The sequence below is a fragment of the Clinocottus analis genome, unplaced genomic scaffold (genome assembly GCF_023055335.1).
Source record: "Clinocottus analis isolate CAN_PGR_092001 unplaced genomic scaffold, fCliAna1.0.p SCAF_4, whole genome shotgun sequence".
Classification (NCBI taxonomy): domain Eukaryota; kingdom Metazoa; phylum Chordata; class Actinopteri; order Perciformes; family Cottidae; genus Clinocottus; species Clinocottus analis.
In genome coordinates this window covers 21,214,391-21,236,478 of record NW_027176153.1, presented here as the reverse complement: position 1 = coordinate 21,236,478, position 22,088 = coordinate 21,214,391, and the positions used below count along the sequence as shown (strand labels likewise).

At 44.7% G+C, this 22,088-nt stretch overlaps 1 protein-coding gene across 1 annotated transcript; it reads right to left on the bottom strand.

Moving 5' to 3' along the window:
• Positions 1 to 179: 179 nt before the first annotated feature.
• On the bottom strand, positions 180 to 21,909 carry LOC137800213 (voltage-dependent L-type calcium channel subunit alpha-1D-like). The gene is given in 46 exon segments (XM_068597297.1): positions 180 to 889; positions 1,828 to 2,160; positions 2,277 to 2,389; positions 3,192 to 3,610; positions 3,817 to 4,029; positions 4,117 to 4,460; positions 5,052 to 5,176; positions 5,302 to 5,599; positions 6,013 to 6,109; positions 6,530 to 6,657; positions 8,031 to 8,190; positions 8,306 to 8,397; positions 8,502 to 8,567; positions 8,677 to 8,811; positions 8,921 to 8,941; positions 9,589 to 9,672; positions 9,768 to 9,878; positions 9,963 to 10,121; positions 10,239 to 10,440; positions 11,076 to 11,222; positions 11,595 to 11,647; positions 12,315 to 12,422; positions 12,545 to 12,632; positions 12,844 to 12,950; positions 13,046 to 13,105; positions 13,201 to 13,330; positions 14,470 to 14,566; positions 14,654 to 14,708; positions 14,810 to 14,873; positions 15,017 to 15,089; positions 15,207 to 15,327; positions 15,561 to 15,768; positions 15,893 to 16,118; positions 16,226 to 16,386; positions 16,495 to 16,521; positions 16,621 to 16,687; positions 16,766 to 16,834; positions 16,926 to 17,068; positions 17,202 to 17,305; positions 17,400 to 17,596; positions 18,185 to 18,337; positions 18,435 to 18,580; positions 18,682 to 18,821; positions 20,644 to 20,748; positions 20,895 to 21,109; positions 21,894 to 21,909. Coding segments are annotated over 46 exon segments (6,387 nt in total). The 3' UTR covers positions 180 to 682.
• Between the last annotated feature and the right edge of the window lie 179 nt (positions 21,910 to 22,088).

Below are 22,088 nucleotides of genomic sequence, written 5' to 3'. Positions count from 1 at the left end.
ACAAAAAAATGACCTTTTAGCTTAAGTACACTGCTTGAAAAGGGCGCCATTACTGCACAAGAATAATAACTGTGACACACAACAATAACACATACATTTGAGAAAACATAATGCTTTATTTATAGTCACAAAAATTCAAAACTTTGCTCTGAGTTTTCATCTTTTATATTACAGGGTATTCAATATTCAATGTATTTAAATAGTTCTCCAAAATAGCAAATGCTCTTAGGGGGGGTCACATATCAATTATTTCTGTAACAAGGTATAAATGTTTTATTAATCTAATAGTTTCATTTTCTTTACAGTTTATAAAGGTGTATAAAGTGAGAATAATTCAAGTAAAGTACAAAATGAGAGTACAATGCAAAAAAAGAAAAGGTCCTCTGTCATAATGATGCTAAGAGCTACAGTTTCCTGTCACACTCTGTAAAACACAGCTTATTGGTCAGGAGTAGTTGTGAGTCCTGCCACACACTGACATCTTAAAGTCAGTGTGTGAGTTATGTGGTGTGTGTGTGTGTGTGTGTTTTGGCATTTACAAGTTAAAGTACTCACTGTCCCGTTCGTATCACATCATTCTTACACTTGTCCCGTCCACTTTCCTTTTTTTTTTTTTTTTCCTCCAGAGAAAATCAACAACACAAATTTCCTCTCAAAGTGTTTTGGTTTAGTTTTGCTGATCTCAGTAAGAAATCACGCAGTTCATTTCATCGGCCAGCTCCTCCTCAAAACGAGACATGGACTGACTGGCCCCGCGAACGATGAGGTCGGTGGCCGCGCTCTCCATGTCGTCCAGGCTCATGTGGCAGGCCTCGGCGATCTCCCGCTTGGCAAAGCTCACAAACTTGGGGTCCCTGGCGTAGACGCCGAGACCCTCGGAGATCAGGATCTGACATTAGCGATGAAGAGGAGGCAAGCAGAGGAACAGTGATGTGAAACAGGGATTATGTTCTCAGCCACTCATCATGCAAACATAAACCTGCACGTCTACGTGAGCATCATTATGTCCAACGCACAGAACATGTCATCAGCTGAAAGGCTCACTTAGTCAAATGAAAATGCAAAATGATTGATTTCTTTATTTATCATGTAACCGTGGAGTAAATATACCGCAATTGACAGCACATTTTGAAGAAAGAGGCAGATTATGACTATGAATTTGTCTCAGTGGTGCATTAATATTTAAACTTCAAACTGTATCAGTGTCAAAAATAAATATTGTCTTTGTACTGCTGATGTTTGGACGATTGTGTCAAATCTTTGAATTAATATGTATCGTATTTACAGTATATATATGTATATATGTATATATGTATATATATATATATATATATATATATATATATATATATATATATATATATCAGAGCATGTTTATCCTAATATATTAGAATAGGGTCACAGTTGTTCAAATCCATCAAATGCAAGTTTTTCTGTAATCATTCCTCCCGTACATGCTGGATATTAAGAGACTTCCCAACATGCTGACGATGAAAATGATAGAGGACAAAATCCACAGTCTGTGTTCCTGTGCAATGGAATATGATTACAAATGCTTATATCTAATTAATATGAGATTTAAGTTAGTCAAAATCAATCGAGTCGTCTTTTTTAGAACAAAATGTCCTCTACTTACGATTGTTTAAAAGGTAGATTGTGAACCTATCTGTTCATGCAGTTAATAATAAGCAGATATAGTTAGAAATATATTCTTTATGTTTAAAAAATGACAAAAAATGTAACTATGAGGCTGAAAGTAACTCAAAAATAGCAAATATGTTCCTATTGTTGGACATACTGGTTGCTCCATACTTCATTGCTACTCACCGACTCGACCAGGCTGTCTGCGCTGCCTTTCTCCAGGAAGCCCTGGTTGACGGGTGGCATCCTCATGCTGGAGAAGGTCCTGGTCTGACCCGGGTACCAGCCAGGCGCCCTGCCTCCCGCGGGGAGGCTGGCGGAGCCGTCGCTCCACAGCGGCTGGCTCTTGCCGGTGGCTTCGTCCACCAGGATCATCGGGGAGTAGACGAGCTTGCCCCTGCGCCCCGCGGGGCCGATCATTCCCGGGAGAGGAGCGCCGCCAGATGCCGCCGCGTTCACCCAGGAGGCCGACGACATCGGGGACACGCTGCCGGCCCGGGAGTCCAGGCTGTGCTGCGCCTGAGACGAGCGAGCAGGAGGCGATTAGTGAGTCACCATGAGACACACTCTGTGTGTGTGTGAACACAAAACATTTTTGAGATGTGTGTGTGTGTGTGTGTGTGCCGTTGCGTTACTTGTAGATGGGCTCTGGATGGGGTTGTGTTCCCACGGAAGGTGCCAGGGATGGGGAGGTTGTCCATACTGCTCTGCGGCCTCAGACACTGCAAGTTAAAGGACGGCTTTCGACCTGAAACAATAAGCAGGAACGCGAACGTCAGTTGGTCCTATTGACTTCCTGTTTGTGGTAAATGTACACCATTTTAAAACTTGGTTGTGTTCAAGCTAAATCAATGTGTGGAGTTGCTCTTCAAGGCCCTCATCATTTTAGTCGATGCTCTGCTTTAGTGGTGCAAATCTGCAAATGATTAAACTACCACAAACACTTGAAAGGCTGGGAGTCCAGCCATTAGTAGTGAACGTCTGCGACTACAAACATATGCCACATGTGTTTATATTCCACTGCATTGTTAAAAACATCATAAAACTGTGAAAAAGGCCGGTTACAATGTCCTCGTCAAATGTGACAACGAAACGTCTTGTTTTGTTTGAACAGCATATAATGTGCCAAAGAAATTAAACTGACTATAATGTAAGACATGAAACTACGGAAGCCCATTTCCGCAAAAATAATAATAAAATAAAAAGACATAATTATGAGATAATAAAGTCGAAATTATGAGATAATGATTTTTTATCTCAGAATTATGAGTTTTTATCTCATAATTATGACTTTTTTTTGTGGCGGGAATGAGCTTCCATAGTAAAACAGAAGCAGATCCTCACAGTTGAGAAGTTTCAACCATAAAACTTTGACAAATTATGTGAACAATGATTGGATTATTTAAATGGTTGCAGATTAAATTTATGTTGCGGCTCAAATGTTCAGTAGAATTCTCTGATTTGCACACTGTACATACATGTGATGTATAGAATTAAATCAGTGTCCACTAATACAGATACAAAAAGAAAAAGAAATGCATGTTTTTCACCTTGTGGTACGAGAGGAAGCAGCCGTCTCCTCACAAACTGAGTGCCATTCTCATTCCCGGTGTAGCCGTTCCCGGTGTAGCCGCCGAAACTGCTGCCCATCCCGTTCACGATGCTTCCGTTGCCGTTGGTGCTGACGATGCTGCCGTTGTCGCCGGCGTAGCCGTTGCTGTTATATCCGTTGCCGTTATATCCGTTGCCGTCATATCCGTTGCCGTTATATCCGTTTGAGGCGTAGGGGGTGGGGCTTGCAGTGACACTCCCTCCGTTCATGAGGGGGTCACTATAACCGTTGCTATCAAAGCCATTGGCCTTGTGAGCATCATACGGTATCTCCCCGATGCTGCCGGTACTTTCCAGGCTCTGGCCATTGTAGCCCGTCTCAGCTGGTAGAGGGGAGACAGCTTCTGGGTACACGTACCTAGAAGATCCAAGAACTTTAGCGTTATCAAATATTCTTACAGCGTTTGACATTTTGGTAAATGTGCATATTTACTTTTCCTTTTGAGAGTATCAATCGTTTTTTTCTCACTCCCAGCAATCAAGCAAATAAGTGTATTCAAACTATTCTTTGATTTATTTATTCATCACCTACATGTTCTCCTCGCTCTCGAGCTCGAGTCTTACCCGTCTACTGATGCTTGAATCGCAGCGTCCCCTTCAGGGCAATAAACCTGCTCATATACTTCGGTTGTCGCCTCCACGACTGGTTCTTCTACGACGACCACCTGTTCTATCTCTTGAGGAGGAGGAGGAGGAAGAGGAGCAGGAGGAAGAGCAGGAGGAGGAGAAAGAAGAGGAGGAGGAGGAGGAGGGGGCAACTCACTGACGGAGTCCTCCCTGAACAGGAGAGAAAACAAATCATTAGGACTTTAAAATAAAACGCGGTCCCACTGTGTGACTGTATATGAAATGAGAGGAACGCACCTGACGGGCAGCGGTTCAGACCTCACGGGCTGCTCCGTCACGACGCTGACTCCCGCCAGCTCTGATCCCAGTCTCTCGTGCTCCTTCAGGCGCACCTGCTCCGTGATCACGACCTCTCGGTCTTTCTTGATCTCATTTTCCATGAGCACGGTCATCTGCTCCGCCAGCTTGTTTATAGGCGACAGCGGCTTGCCGGCGGCCTTGGCGGTCCCCGAGGTTCCCGGCTCGCTGTCGAATAACTCATCGGCGATCATCTCTCCGTCCGCAGCCTCCTCTTCCTCAAGGTCACAGGCCATCGCCAAACGCATCTCTGGAGCCAGGTCCTGCAGCGTACGCAGCCCGAGCTAGGAGCAAAACACACATTTACATACAGAAAGTTTTGGATGTTTGCTCTTCTTTCTCCTTCAAAAAAACAATGTTTCCTGAACATTTTAGAACCCAAAAGTATTATTGAAAGAGACGTGTTTCTATATGTCTGGATGAAATCTTTACAATCCCTGCGCTTCCAAGCATGTCACAGACGTACGGTGGCCTACAGGCAACGAAAAAATGTGAAATCAGCGATTTTGGGATACGGTAGAAAAATAGATAGACAGACAGATAGATAGATAGATAGATAGATAGATAGATAGATAGATAGATAGATAGATAGATAGATAGATAGATGGACAGATAGACAGATAGACAGACAGACAGACAGATAGACAGATAGACAGATAGACAGATAGACTGATAGATACTTTATTAATAAATAAAATGAATAAAAATGTCAGGCTTATTGGAAGACGACCCGCTCACTATATAGATATAAAGTGCCCATTCTAGGCTCATTCAGGTGATTATACAGCAATGATAACATAGTTATTACACTATTGTTTTCATTTTTTTTAATAGTAAATCCCCTTGAATCCTACACACTGGTCTGTTAAAGTTACCTGCAGAGAAGCCGCCCTGTCCTTCCTTTTGGTTTTCCTCTCTCTCTCCTTTCTCTTACGGTACTTTTTAAAATAGTCCTGAATCAGGAAGCTGGCATAAAACTTCCCACAAGTCACCTCATCCCCTGATAAGGAATACAAAAAAGGAATTTAGTAAAGGAAACGTGCAGGGAACAGTTTCTTTCTTTTCAGATGACGGCGTGTTACTGTCTCGAGTCTCTCACGGCAGAACTTAGTACTCTCGTTGTACCTCTAGGGGGAGGAATGACTTCGTCAATGAGCTTGGGCTTGGTGCGCTTCCAGAGCTTCTTAATGATCACCTTCAGCTCTTCATTCTGCTTGTCGATGGGGCCTGAGGGCGACAACAGCATCAAATCCTTTTAAGTGAACCGGCGCTGAGCAAGGTCGACGCGCGCTGTGTGTAGCACGTGAGTAAAGATCAAACCTTCAGTCTTGATCTTGAGGGAGGTTCGCACGAGAGCAAACAGAGTCGCACTGAAGGTCACCGTCCCGTCGGAGTGCAGAGGGACGTTCATGGCAACCAGCCTCTGAGAGGACGGAAGAGGCAGAAGGAGTGAGATTCAATTCAGTTCAGTTTATTTTGTGGAGCCCAAAATCACAAATACAAGATTTGCCTCGGAGGGCTTTACGTCCCTGTCCCGGGACCTCACATCGGATGAGGAAAAACTCCCAAAATAAAGACAGTGGAAACCCTTTTACAGGGAAATAAGGGGAGAAACCTTCATAGAGCAACAGAGGAGGATCCCTCTTTAGATGTCATGTGACCAGAATGAGCAACAGAGTTACAGCACATGACATGAATATGACAGAAACTATTCATATAACGAGTAGTATACGGCTGGTACACCATCCAGATAGCCAGAGTCCACGTCAGCAGAAGAGGTAGAGAGGAGGCCCATCTGCTCGTGTTCCTCGCAGCATTGAATTCGAGTCAACTCACCTTGCAAGCAACACGGTGAGGACACAGCTTTCCGAAACCGAGAGGCGGTTGAATCCGACGCAGCATCGTGACGACGTCGATGTGTTTTATACGGCCGCTGCAGGAGAGGGAAAAAAAGTCCAACGTTTTACCGACAGAAAGGAATATTCTAGGACATGCAGGATGGATGGATAGATAGATAGATAGATAGATAGATAGATAGATAGATAGATAGATAGATAGATAGATAGATAGATAGATAGATAGATAGAAGTACATTAAATTAAATGTAAACAGTGTGCAAAATGTGCACAATATGCAAAATATACATACACAATAGAATCTAAATTACGTGTGTATTTGAGGAAAATTATTCAAGTTTGAACAGAGTCTGCAAAATGCAAAGTATGTGCAGTGTATATATGAAGTGTAAATCAGCATAAATGTGTCCAGTGTTTAATTTGTCCGCAGAGGATCTGGCCAGAGGTGATTTGTCGTGTCGTCTCGAGCCTCGGGGTTGGAGAGAAGCGAGTCTTACGTGGCCTCGGGGTCGTAGTCCGACCAAACTCTCTTGAACTCGTCCAGGTGGTGAGTGCCGAGCACGGTCCAGTCTCGGGTCAGGTATTCAAAGTTGTCCATGATGACGGCGATGAACAAGTTGATAATCTTGACGGAGAGAAGGACGGAAACACAACAGCTCCTCGTCACCAACACACATCTTATGAGACAAGATTTGATAACTGATTTAATCGTTAAAAAGTACTTTAAAAGACGCTTTCAAACTACTTCAAATAATGGCTCCTTGTGGAATATGACCTTAAAAAACATCTGCGATAAAATGACTGTCAAAAATTCATGCACTTAATGTGTTTTGAGGCTAATTAATATAAGTAGCTAAAAGTAGACCCAATTATCTGGATGGAAGTGAGTGATTGTTTTGCCTCTATACGCGTACGAGTGTCCGTCCATTCAGTTCTGGGTTATTCTGCATGAGCCAGCAGCACAAAGGGGGTCCAGCTCTATTTTAGGGAGCCGAAGAGGGTCCCAGTGAGGTTAAAGGTCACAGACCACACACAGACAGAGGGGATGTCAGCTGTCCACACGAGAGAGGAAACCACAGACACACACGAAGAGACGAACGTGAACCTGAAGCCTGCGGTTGTAAATCTGCCTTCAAGCGAACAAATGTGTTCAATCTAAGTACGTAACAAGGAAAGTGCTGAGACGGAGACAGTTTTAAACTTGGAGTGAATTTAAATGATCAGTGAGCTGCAATTAGGGGGCTCTATAGGCAGAAATCTAATGTAATATTCATAACTATGACTCTTTGAAGTGTGTAATCACTAGAAAGTAAGCGTTTTTGGTGTTTGTGTATGGAGCAGATCGTCTTTACAGAGTCGGCCATGTTCCAGTCGCTGGCTCTAAATCGGGACGTTCATGTTATTGCGCTTCATTATTAGATGGCATTGATGATGATTTCAAGCAGGTAACTTATTATGTTACCTGGTATATATTATGATTCATTCATTTTCACATCTGCAACAGCTAAAAAGAGGATAACCTTCCTCTTTCATTAGCTCCACTACACAGTGGACTTTGTTCTGCCCTCACACATCCTCCAGGTTTAAAGTCACCTTCCTTCAACCTGTTTAGATGTCTAAAAATAGCACCATGAGGTCATGGAAATGCTACCGGAATATTTTGCACCCTTTTAATTCAGGGTTTTGGCTGCGCTGTCTGGATTAACAAAATCCATTGACGAGCGAGTTCTCCAAGGAGCTGGGAAACGGAGGAGGCAGGGTGAGCTTTTCACAACTGCTGCTGCTGCTCAGTTGATGTAATACTATCCTCTCTCCTTTCATCTGACTGTGATCCCACTTGACCCGATAAAGCCTGTAAAGCACAAGTCTGAATTAATCATCATCCCGAAATTTAATTTAGAGCCAAGAGGCTTTCTTTCTTTGACGTTACATTGAAAAGGAGGGAAAGTGTGTTTTTCACCACAAACGATTTGAGAACAGATCCGTAATCCTGCTCACCAGGTAAGCGCAGAGCATGAAGAAGCTGATGAAGTAGATGTAGGACAAGTTGCTGCCGCAGCTGAACTCTTCGCCGGGCTCAGTGTCGGCTTCTGGGTCGCAGCGTCTGCCGGGCAGAGCCGCCAACATAATCTCCTGCCACTGCTCCCCGGTGGCACACCTGCAGGGACGGAGCGGCGTTTTTTTTTAAATTTCGACCTGTACTTTTTTACACCAAGACTTCTTCTGTTGAAATACTGCGGGTTGGAAGGTGAGTCGTGACGCTGACGGCTCACCTGAAGAGCACCAGCACAGCCATGAAGAAAGTCTGGAAGTTGCAGTTTCTGTTTATGTGCGTGTCGTCATCGATGGCCACTTTCCCAAAGGACTGGAAGGAAAATACTTGGTGAGAAGCAAACCAGTTGAACCGTAGTTTCAACGTGAATCAGGCAAGTCTAATAATAATCGCCACGTTTTAGTTTAGAGACGAACCTGCATGCCGATCACAGCGTAGATGAAAAAGATCATGGCGATGAGCAGACCAACATAAGGCAAAGCCTGAGAACGATAAAGTCAAGATGATTATCCCAAAAAGAAAAAGGACTTAATAAGCATCGTGACAAAATGGCGTCATCAATTATTCGTGTTATGTGATTTATTCGCCGACCTGCAGCGACTTGACGAAGGTCCAGAGCAGCGTGCGAATGCCCTCTCCTTTGCTGAGCAGCTTCACCAACCTCAAGACTCGGAACAAACGGAAGAAAGTGATGGACACTTTTCCGCTCTCTCCTTTGCCAGGACCCTGGAACGAAACAGAAGCAGCTGAATGAATATGAATATTGATGACAGTGCTCAGGGTAAAGTACCTTGAAGACCCATTTAGTGTTGCAGTGGTTGTGCTCGGCTCTTACCTCTCCGTGGCCGCCTCCTCCCTGAAGCAGGTACCAGGTCGAGACGCCGTGTGAGAGGAGAGAGATTAACATCAGGGTCGGCCACAAGTGGTCACATTTTTGAAATTGAAGTCTCAAAGAATGATTATTTGGATTTTCCATAGCGTATGAGCTCTGTTGTGTAGCAATGATAGTGAAATTTTAAAAGATTTGTTTGACTTTCTGTTTTTTTATTATTATTATCAGATTGATAATGTCACATATTTCCTCAGAAGTAGAGAACAGTTTTCAACGATCGAAACCTCAAGAGTGTCCTCTTGAAATACCATCAGCACGTGAACTTTCCCCTAAATTGCAATGTAGTAGTAATGCATAGTGTATAAAGATACAATGAGCAACACTATTATCATATTTTATTATATGTATCATAGCAATACTATCATCATATTTTTTGCAATACTGTTCTTTTATATTTTGTGCCTTACTTATTTATTTAATTTTGTAATTTTAAGTTTATTGTAATGTTGCGCTAGGAGGACAGAGCAAAATAAGCTTTTCACCGTATAGAATGGCTGTCTGTCATCTGTGCATACGACAGTAAAACATCTGGACTCAGCAGATAAACAGTGTGACATGCATGAGCGTTTAAACTGTCTTTTTCCTTTTGTCGGCAAATTGGACAAACTTACGCTCAACTCGGAGACGGCGATGTCCAACACGCTCCCCACGACGATCAAAGCGTCGAAGGAATTCCACGGATCGATGAAGTAGTGCTGCGGGGAGGAAAGAGTAAACAACGAGTCAAGCGCAGCCCGCGCCGACGGGTTGAACGTCGTCTTCCAAAAGGGCGAAAGCAGGGGACGCTCACGTGGATGCGCAGAGCCAGCAACTTGATGATCATCTCGATGGTGAAAACCACGGTGAAGATCATGTTGAGGATGTCCATGATGGAGGTGAACGTTTTGGACTGCTCGTAGTGCTGCGAGAGAGAGCGGCAACACGACGCGTCACGGCGCGGCAAACAAAGTGCAGTTCTCTGTGTTTCATCAACGAGCGACAGTACCTGAACAGCCAGAGTGAGGGTGTTTCCCAGAATCAGCACAAACATGATGTATTCAAACTGGCTGGAGTTGACAATTCTCCAGAATTTGAGCTGCGACGGGTTTTTAGGGATGTAAATCTTGATGGGTTGGGCTTTCAGAGCGTAGTAAACACACTGGCGCTGGATGGGAAAAGAAGAGAGCGGCGACGTTACTCACTTTGTAAAGATGAACAAATGTATCACCAACGTGTCACACCAAAAGATTTAGTTGAGATTGTCTCTGGAGGTTTTTATTACTTGATTTTTGTTGAGTTCACAGTTTTTGAACTCAACCTCTCCTTGCTCTCGAAAGGTGATGATGACGAAACCCACGAAGATGTTCATCATGAAGAAGGCGATGATGATGATGTAGATGATGAAAAAGATGGAGATTTCGACTCGGTAGTTGTAAATGGGTCCTCGGTTGACGGCGTTGGCGTCCACGGACCGATAGAGGAGCCTTTAAACGAAAAAACACACAGTGAGGAAAGGAAACGCTTAAAAAGTAAGAAATATTATATTTATTTAATTTCTTATTGTCAAAAATCACATTTAAAGACAAAAATGTAAAATTAATAAATGTTGCCTACGTAGCTAAAACCTGATGGGTCGTATTTGTATTCTAATAAAACAGAATAGTTTTCATAAAATAATTATATACAATAAATTGAATAGAAATATTTACATTTAAATGCAATAAACCACATTTTGAATTTAATATTTCCAATTTTCAGTCTATGGAAGCCCATTTGCGCCACAAAAAGCAGTCATAAATATGACAAAAAAAAAGTAATAATTATGACAACCAAAAAAAGTCATAATCATGACCAAAGAAAGTCATAATAATAATTATGACAAAAGAAAGTCATAATCATGACTTTTTTCTTGTCATAACGACTTCTTTTTTTTTTGTGGCGGAAATTACTGAGATATTTAAACAAATTAAAACATATTTGTGACCAGAATTCAAAGATTTGTATCTTCAGAAAGTATACACATGACTATATATTTTGTATTCTCACAGGATTTGTTGACATTAAGACAGTTAACTAAATAATGAGCCTTTGCATTTCTAAACATGTTCAAGCTACTCACTGCGGCCAGCCTTCAAACGTCGACACGGTGAACAGAGCCAGCATGCCCATCAGCACGTTGTCAAAGTTGAAATCGCTGTTTTCCCAAATCCTCTCTCTCACCATGGGGTGGTTCATGTCCCCGTCTTTATAGACCACAAACGTTCCCCTGAAACCAGACAAACGCGCAAATGTAACCGCAGTGTCGGCACGATAACCGTCTGTGGCGCTTCATGTCGTGCAGACCGACGGGAGGCGGCGTTCTCACGGTCGGCTCAGTGAATGGAAGTGAAAAATAAATATTACAATAGTTGTTATTAAAAGATCACATGTGTGTGTGTAGCTTAAATTAAATGTGCATACTTTTGGTTGAATCAGAGACAGAAAAAACAACGGGACAGACAGCAACACTAGCTCATCTTAGCTCAACTGTTGAGTGTGTTTGAATAACGTAATCAAGATTCAGCAAAACAAGTAAAATAAACCCCACAACCTCAGAAACCTCTGGTGTCGAGAATAAGACGAGAAGAAATCACCTCACCTGCACTCCACAGGAGTGTGTTTGGCTTCGTCTGTGCAGCTGTAGAATCTGCCCTGCAGCATTAAAACACAAGAACATTAAAACAACACAAACCACTCGCCGTCCACTTCCCTTTACAATAAAAAGAAACGCTCATGAGAAGCATCTGCACTATGGAGGACAGACAATGACTTAAGTATTCATAAATAAATGAATGCATTAATAAATACAGGAATAAATAAATAAATGCTTAAATAAATGTAGATATAAATACAGGAATAAATAAATATAAGTTACACATAAACAGGACATAAATCTATTTCTACATTTCTGTATTTCTTCATTTATTTATGCCTGTATTTCTGTGTCCACACGTATTTCTTCATTTATTTCTTTCTGTATTTATTGCCTGACAGGGCAATGAACCCTGAACCTGCCTGACAGGAAGGAAGGTACGAGAGGAAAATGTCAGATATGAAGAGCTTCACATGAGAATATGGTGATTTAGTGTGAGAGATTCTCACAGGAGAAACAACTACACAGCCTCCGGTCTGCGTCACCCTTTAATTCCTATTAACATATGACAAACACCTCTATATATAATTCTAACCTTAAAACACATCATGTGTGAACATCGGCATGAAAACAAGTAGCATTTCACCGCCTCACAGCTTTATCGGACCCCATAAGACTGTACAGGTGTACCTAATAAAGCGGCCAGAGAGTGTCGCGTGTGTTTACCTTGAAGAGCTGCACTCCGATGCAGGCAAACATGAACTGAAGCAGCGTTGTGACGATCAAGATGTTGCCGATGGTGCGGATCGCCACGAACACACACTGCACCACGTTCTGTGACCGACAAACGAAGGACACGCAACACTCAACACAAACTGAACACACGGGATTCAGTAGCCGTCGCTTACTTCACACGCAATAAGAGAATAAACTCCCAGAAAGACAGCGCCGTTCACCTTCAGTCCCTTGGCTCTGTTGATGGCACGAAGCGGCCGCAGCACTCGCAGCACTCTGAGGATCTTCACCACGGAGATCGCGCTTGAACTGAGAGAGAAATAACATATTTAGAGTCAATAAAATAGAGACATAGGGAAGAAAATAAGGCAGATTGGACAGGGACATAAAGAGCGGACAGTAAAAAACTTTCTGAGTGTAACCCTTAAATCAAAAGCGTATCGATTAAGACTATGGATTTGTTTTTTCCCCCGGCAGAATTCAACTGTGTGCAGTTTGTGTTGGAAGAGCTTCTCCTTACTGTAAAAAGAAAGACGCCAGCGACACACTGACCACCAGCAGGTCCAGGAGGTTGAAAGCGTTCCTGCAGAAGGAGCCGGTGTGCAGGACGGCGCCGTAGACCGCCATCTACACCGCGAGCGAGGGGGCGAAGAAAGACATGCGACGTCAAATTCACCACGTTTGAGCGGTTTGAGTCCATTTCAATCCGCCGCGAGCGTTACCTTGAGCACGATCTCCACCGTGAAGACCGAGGTGAAGACGTAATCGGCGTAACCGAGCACCTGAGGAGGAGAGAAGCCGGAGTTGGTAATCGATCTTCTTGGGTGTGAATAATGAGCAGACGGACGAGGAGTCCGCCTGACGCGGTCACTCTTACTATGTTCCTGAACGAGTGGGATTTGATCGGATCCTCGGCCGCCAGGGAAATACTGCTGAGGATGATGAAGATGAGGATGAAGTTGGTGAAGTACGGGTGATGGATGAGGTTGTGGCAGGCGACTCGCAAGCTGACGGTGGGAGGGAAATTACAAAGAAAAGTGGACTATTTTAAGCAAAGTCTTGGTGTTAAAGCATCACACACAACTTCAGTGTTAAATAAAGTTAAACGGATGGATGGATGGATGGATGGATGGATGGATGGATGGATGGATGGATGGATGGATGGATGGATGGATGGATGGATGGATGGATGGATGGATGGATGGATGGATGGATGGATGGATGGATGGATGGATGGATGGATGGATGGATGGATGGATGGATGGATGGATGGATGGATGGATGGATGGATGGATGGATGGATGGATGGATGGATGGATGGATGGATGGATGGATGGATGGATGGATGGATGGATGGATGGATGGATGGATGGATGGATGGATGGATGGATGGATGGATGGATGGATGGATGGATGGATGGATGGATGGATGGATGGATGGATGGATGGATGGATGGATGGATGGATGGATGGATGGATGGATGGATGGATGGATGGATGGATGGATGGATGGATGGATGGATGGATGGATGGATGGATGGATGGATGGATGGATGGATGGATGGATGGATGGATGGATGGATGGATGGATGGATGGATGGATGGATGGATGGATGGATGGATGGATGGATGGATGGATGGATGGATGGATGGATGGATGGATGGATGGATGGATGGATGGATGGATGGATGGATGGATGGATGGATGGATGGATGGATGGATGGATGGATGGATGGATGGATGGATGGATGGATGGATGGATGGATGGATGGATGGATGGATGGATAGATAGATAGATAGATAGATAGATAGATAGATAGATAGATAGATAGATAGATAGATAGATAGATAGATAGATAGATAGATAGATAGATAGATAGATAGATAGATAGATAGATAGTACACATAATTACAATAACTTAAAACTTAAGGTCAAAATTATAATTAAATTTAAGAATTAAGGATAAGAATAAAAAAAGAGCTATAAATGATTACAGTATAAGAAGATATCTTACAAATCTTCTTATACTGTAATCATTTATAGTACTTTTTTTGTAATTCTTGATTGTAATTCTTACAGGACCTCACATTACAGGAGTAAAGCAGAATCAGGTTCATTTGGTGCACAAATGAACTCAAAATTACCAGTTTTTCTTCCCGAGAAGGAAGAAGGAGCTCCCATCAGGGATCGGGACGATCTTCTCTTTGGGCCCAGAGAACTCCGGCTTCAATGGAGCAACGCCTACGAGAAAAGCATCAGAGGAAGTTAAAGTGTTCGATCACCGAGTCTGCCGTTGGTCCCGCAGGTCTCGATGTCCGTCACACTCACCCTCCAGGCCCTCGATGGCCCTCAGCTCTTCATCCTGCCATTCGTCCTCCTCGTTCTACAACCGAGACAAAAGATCAGCTGTTCGGCATTTCACTCTTTTATTTTTGTCCAATATGGTGCAGGAAAAAGATTGTTTTTCTTTTAAAGATGATCTACCCCTGCGTCCTCATCCTCTTTCTCGTCATCCTCATCCCATTCTTCTTCCTCTTCCTTTTTCTCCCTAAAAAAAAACAGCAAACTGCAACAGAGCTGTACACACATATAATTGGTGTGTGTGCTTAATGTAGACATCAGTGTGAGTGCAGCAGGGAGGAGGAGGATGAGACCAATACCACTTATCATCCTTTTCGATGTCAAACTTACTCGACTTTGGTCTTCCCGCCGCCGCCTGCCAAGTTGTCCACGGCGATAGCCAAGAAGACATTGAGCAGGATGTCTGATCACAAAGTTAGGGAGCCCACTTTGTTCCATTTCAATGAAATAAAGACCGATCATTTCACGCTCAGACTTCAGATATCAGACAGTTCAGTGCACCGACACTGAGAAAGGATACAGTTACCGACAACAAAGAGGATGACGAAGTAAATGCACACCACCATGTTGGGGAAGATGGGCCCTCCGTAGGCCATGATGCCGTCGTACATCACAGCGTTCCAGTCCTCTCCAGTGAGGATCTGCAAAGAAAAAAGAGTGAGAAGCCGGTGATTTACACCATATTGCATGAAAAGTAATTTAATAATTGATTACTGGTATATCCAGGGCTTTTCCTTTTTTATATTTATGTTGTAGACACTCCCTATCTTCTTATGTTTGTGCCTATATATTTCTACATTTGGTGTCTAAATGTAAAGTTCTTTGAGTTCATATGTGCTATTTATAAACTCTACACTTTTGCCAAGTCAATCACCTGGAAACAAGTGAGCAGAGCCTGAGGGAAGGAGTCGAAAGTACTTCTCTTCATCTGAGTCTCGTCAAAGTTGAATTTGCCTCCGAATAGCTGCATGCCCAGCAAGGCGAAGATGATGAGGAAGAGGAAGAGCAGCAGCAGGAGGGAGAGGATGGCTTTCATGGAGTTGAGCAGCGAGTTGACCAGGTCGGACAAAGCAGCCCAGTGCCTGGAAATAACAGAAGAGAGCGCAGGAAATGAAGATGGATAGATTTGTTTCACTCGTTTGTTCCTCGAGCAGCCGAATAAAAAAAAAACACTCCAGATGTTTTTTCACGACGAAACTCGGTTACCGAGTCATCTTGAATATCCTGAGCAGCCGGATGCAGCGCAGCACGGAGATGCCGATGGGCGGGATGAATTCACACTCCACGAGCAGCGTCTCGAGGATGCCGCCGCACACCACGAAGCAATCGAAGCGGTTGAACAGCGCCATGAAATAGATCTGCAGGCCGAAGGCGTACATCTTCATGAGCATCTCCAGCGTGAACAGCAGCAGCAGGATCTTGTTGGCTCGCTCTGAGGGACAAAACGGAGAAGGAGACTTTTTGTTGGGTGTTGCGCTTTGTCTCCAGGGGAGCGGAGCGCCGCAACGGGTTGGAATAAGTGGAGGAACGCATTCTTACCTTGCATTTCTGTGAGCCACTTCGGCTGCCCGGCGTGCTCGGAGGCGCTGGCCACCGTGTTGAGAAACACCAGCAGGAGCACCAACCAGTAGAAGTTGCTGGTCTTGGCGGCCACGCGGCAGTTCTTCCTGAACGTATGATTCAACTGGCACAATTGGTCACTAAAAAAAACCCCCAGAGAAAATAGCATTTTGGAATGAGGTGTGCACATTATACGCGAATGAAATGCTTCAGGAGTGCTTTGGATTGAGCCCTTTTTCTTGTCTTACCAGAAGCTGTTCGCCATCATCTTCGCCCTGGGAGGAGAAGAACATGCGCAAATCATGAATGGACTTGGTTAACACCTAAACGCCATGAGATGAATCAACACAGTGTTCCTCCCTCCGTTGTCTTACATGAGAGACGCGCAGAAGCCGCTGTCGTCGTCGAGGTACGCGATGTCATCGTCTGAGTCTGACTCCGCTGTGCACACAGATCCAGAGGCTGTTAGAGAGCGTCACCTTAAATAAACACGGTAACAAGCGGCGACCGCTGACGTACCTCCGCCGTCCTCGTTGTGTTTGTACCAGCCGAACTTCTTCATCATCTTCTTCTTTGCGATCGCAGCACCTTTTGAAGCAAAGCAGAAGCGGGCTGTGTATAGACGCGGAGCCACGTGGAGTGGATTTGGTTTATCTTCATGAATGTGCTTCAAACCAACGTTTGTTTCCTTCTTCGTCCACGTCCTCGGCCTCGATGAGCCAGTCCATGTAGCCGATCATGTCCTCCTCCATCTGCTTGCACTCCTGCGCCGTCTGCAGCTCGCCACGCGCCACGGCCTTTTCTCTTTCCTTGGAGAACTCTCTGTGCACAGACACAAACTCGAGACACTCAGAAAAAGTATTGAAGACAAATATAAGGGATTCATTTTGTTTCCCACGAAGAAAAAAAAACACAATGAATGCACAGAAAAGCTCCGAGGCGCAGCAGAACCCACCCGCTCAACACACCCAACACGAGATTGATGATGAAAAAGGATCCAAAGATGACCAGAGACACAAAGTAAACCCATGGAATCTCGTAGCCGATGGCGTCGTTCATCTGCGCAGAGACACACAAAGCACAAGTGAGCATTTTCTGTCGCACAACAAACACATGTGAAAAAGGTGCGGAGGATCCGGCGGCGTGCGAGTACCCAGTAGAGAACGTCTGTCCAACCCTCCATCGTGATGCACTGGAAGACCGTCAGCATGGCGAAGAAAACGTTGTCGAAGTTCGTGATGCCGCCATTTGGGCCCTCCCACTTGCCCCGGCACTCGCTCCCGTTGCCCACGCAAAAACGCCCGCTGCCGGCAAACGCACAGGGCGACGGGTCGTCTTCTATCATGAGACCTGGTGTGGAGGGGGGGGGGGAAAAAACGGCAATTAAGTCGACGCAGCCATGAAATATGGACGCCGCGTAATAGTGAGGTTTAGGACGTGTCTACTACCGGACACTTGAGCACTTTGAGCACTGACTTTCAGTGTTTAGGGCGCCACGCTGACAAAACCAGCAGAATTCAGTGCGCTGAAAGTACCCGGATGCCCTGCAAACGGTCAAAAGATCGATGGACACTACTCGCACTAAACGGGCGCCATCTTGGCTACGTAGCGGAAGAGGAGGAGCCCTTTCGCCAGCTTTTCATTCATTTATTTATATCCTCCTCCCGCGATTGTGGAGGTGTGTCGCAGTTTCCACACGGGGTGGAGAACGAGGTACACGAGGGACACAAAGTGCGTTCATTTTGTCAGTTTTAGTTTCGCGGGTATCGCGAACAGATTTGCGTCCGTCACTTCCGCCAAAGTGGTTAACGTAAGTGTTTCATTTGATGCAGCGCTTACTAACGACAAAGTGCACTACAGATGTTAGCGCACTGTATCGCAGTGTACTTCGTAAAGTGTTCGGTCATAGACACAGTGTTAGTGTCCCAGAGCTCAGACCTGTGCTGCTGGAGTAGCACGTCTTGTGCATCCGGCCGATGAAAAGCTCCAAGCCGATGATGGCGTAGATGATGATGACGAACATGACCAGCATACCGATGTGCAGAAGGGGCACCATGGCTTTCATGATGGAGTTCAACACAATTTGTAAACCTGGCAAGGCAGACACACACACACACACGTTTCAATGGCACATGCGGGATGAAGCACAGCAAACATTCAATCCATCTGCAGCAAGCGACGAACGCACTGGGAACTCCGGAGACGAGCCGAAGCGGCCGCAACACCCTGAACGCTCTGAGGGCTTTGACATCGAGGCCTCCGGGTTTTCCCGCAGCGTGATGGGCCTCTCCTGGCTTGTGGTCCGTCATGCCCTCCGCTATCACGCTGAACAACCTGCGCGAGACACACAAAAGAGCTGTTAGAGACTTCCCTTCCCATAAGCGACGAGGGCATTTGCAGATGCAGATCGGGACAGCGCGAAACGCCCAAGATACCCGACGATGACGATGACGAAATCGAGCAAGTTCCATCCGCTGCGGATGTAGGCGCTGGGGTGCATGACTAAGCCGTAGGCGAGGATTTTAGTGAAGGTCTCGATGGTGAAGATGACGAGGAAGACGTACTCAACTTGTTCCTGAGAGGGAAAGAAGAGGCAAAGGTGTCGATGTTTGGCAAAATTTGAATCACTTTCTGAGTCAGCGGGGTGGGGCTTCACGAGGAATAAATGTGGAGAAGTGTTGAAGAAAATGTCAAGTGATTGTCACAGTAAAATAAAGACATTTAGAGACGGATTTCTCTTTGCCACATGCAGCGGTAAGTGGCATTAACTGACTTTTGCACGGGTCTTTTCTTGAAAGCACGTGTGTTATCGGTAAAGGCTGACTGCGGTGGCTTTCTAACCTCCTAACCTACTGCCTAACACACGCTTACGCCCGTCTCTGGATCCCTTCTCTGTAACCTTCAGCTTAATGCTTCTAATCACTGCTTCCACTCTCACTGGGCTTCAACGTCGGGCTGACACAATAATCCAGACATAATGTGGTTTCAGGGAAGGCGTGTGGAATTCAGTCACATTCCCCGAAACTGATGATTTCAAGTGATAAAAAAGGAAGTCGCTGAGAGAGGGGCGGGAGGGGGTTATGTTAAACTGCCAGCTTACCTTCTTTGTGCAATCCAATAAAGGGATCTACTTACATCGAGCCTGTGTGTCCCTGCTACTCCTTTTATTAACATTGTCTAAGATTAAATTCAAACTTTTACCCACCGCAAACAAGGCAAGGCTTACTTCCAACAATTAAATCACAATCACGACTGTCTTCTTGCGTTCATATCATGCAGTTTGTTGGTCTCGGTGGCTCACGCATTGAATAAACCAACAAAAAAAACAGGATGATTTCCAGTTTGACTGCTGTGTAATTGGTAATTAATGGGGCGGGGGTTGGTGATCACAAAGGGAGGGACAAAGAGGCAGATTAAGCAGATGGTTGGCGTTTAAGTCACGATCCCTGAGAGGGTCACCTTGACCAGGCCACACCGCAACTTTTTCCCCCTCTAACACCGTTACCATCACCTCCGACACAAATATTACTATCTTCAGCAAAACACCATAGAACTGTTGCAACAAATCCCATCTCACAGTGTCCTCAAAGGACTCGCAGGACGCCAGAGAGAAAAAATATCATCTCAGGAGATTCGCCCGAGATGTTCGGCGGTAAAGGAGCTCAGACACACTTCACACATTGGCATAGTTCAACTTGACAGCTCCATTCAATCCCCTTAAAGGGATCAAGTTGCTGTCCTAAACGTTTTATACTTTCAGTTTCCAAAGGAGCACTAAGCGGTCTGATGAAGAAAGCTCCGGATGATCAAAGAGCTCCGGCAGCTCTTTGATTTATGGGAGGTTCTCCGTGTCGGGCCCTCGAGGAGCTCTCTTCACACACACGTTCCTCTTTCTGTTTGATCCATTTGTCTATGCGTCACTATAGGCTAGCATAGCATAGCATGCGCGGTATGTTTGGGTGCATCAATCAGACCACGAGAGGAATAAATGAAATGCACTACTGGGTCGGGACTAGAAATATTCTTTTTTTGGAGTGCACTTTTACTTTAAAGTTTATTTGTTAGACCTGCAGCAGGCTGGCTACGGATGTTTATACTTTACTTTCCACTCTATAATTGACAAAAACACAGCCTTCTTGTTGTATAGTATACAAGCTTTTTTTCTGAAACACTTGTGTCAGAAGGCAGTGATTCTTTTTTAAGTTAGTGTTAATTAATAAGCTGTTTTTTCCCCCCCTTTTCCTTACTATGTTACATCATGGTGATTTTAATGAGATACACTTGTGTTTGAGCTTGTATTTGCTTTACTTAAGACCCAGCTCCGCGTACCATGAACCTTCAAAATGAGTTAAAGAAACCGGTGAAACTGCTGCCCATCTCCCCACCGATAAACTCACCAGTTGGTGGTTGGTGGCGTTGGAGTCGTCGTCGGGGTACGGCTTGGTGACGCCCATGGCCACGCAGTTGGCAAAAATGGCCAGCAGAATAAAAATATCAAAAGGCTTGAGGAGTGCGGTTAAGGAAGGGCACAACGAAAACACACACACACTCAACAGAATAATACAACTTCAACCCCTCGACCCCTCCACATGTGCTCAAGAACACATCATACATCTTGCGTGCAGGAACACAAACGGGCACAGACAACTGTGAAGCAACTCAGTGAAGGATATTTCCACTCGACGAGGGCCAGCGCTGCCATGCGGATGGGGTTGCTGAGGGTGAGGCAGCAGAGGGCTCGGGGGGCCCTGAGGGCAGACTTGTTCGCCTGCATTGCCTTCTTGGCCCCCCCGCCTCGTTTCCTGCCTGAGCCAGAGGACCCGAGGGTGTCCGACTTCCCTCCCTCCCCCCCAGGAGGGCCATCTGTCAAAAAAAACAAACAAAAATAATTAGAAACTTTTTTTCGAGCATCCTGATTGTGAAAAGTAAAACAGTGTTTATTACATGATAAATGATTTGGGGGCAATGTAATGATTAACACATCTGGTTAATACATATACAGCAATGTGCTAATTAATAGAGAAGTAAGTATATTGGTGGATACCTTTATTGTCAGTCAATTCAAGTCAATTTATGGTTGGTGTATACGTGCTATAATATCAGCCCAGTGCATTATCCAACACAATATAATGAGGGACTGCATGCTGGCTGTAGCAACAGACAGGTATCCTGAAGGCCTCATCCTGTTGGATGTGACCTACTTCTTCAGTGGAAGTAGCATGGCACTTAGCCCGCTGTCCCCAGCAGGCCATGATCACCTGCAGACGAGGCCCTGCCCAAAGAATAAGCCTGCAGGTGCATGTATTATCTCTCCCGTGTAAATAAAAAAAAAAATCGTCTAGCAATATCAGCAGATAAGAATGTATTCAATATTTCCACACTGAGCACGTTTGTTTAATGATAATTAAAGGTGTGCGTGCTTTGACTCGTAGAAAACATGCGCTACTATCAGGATGTTTGACCAAACTCGTCACCTATACTGTCTCAGTGAAAGTATTATTATCAAAAAAAGATATGTTCATCTTCCACCTTCTGCATGGGATTCCTGTTCAGAATGTCGCTTTCACGGGACAGTTGCTTCTTAGACATAACTTGAAGTGATGACGCGCAAACAAAACACTCGGAGGAATAAAAGAAGAGTTCCTACCTTTCTTTGCGTCCATGTCCGCAGCTTAACACCACGAAATCACTTCAGAAAACCCACCATCAACTCCTCAGGGGATCTGCGATGCGTATACTGGATCACAGATATGAATTTGGGCCCCAAAAGAGAGAACTTTCAACCACACAAAGAACCATCTTTCCGCCTGTCATGTCATATCCACCACACGCAGCGCGCCGA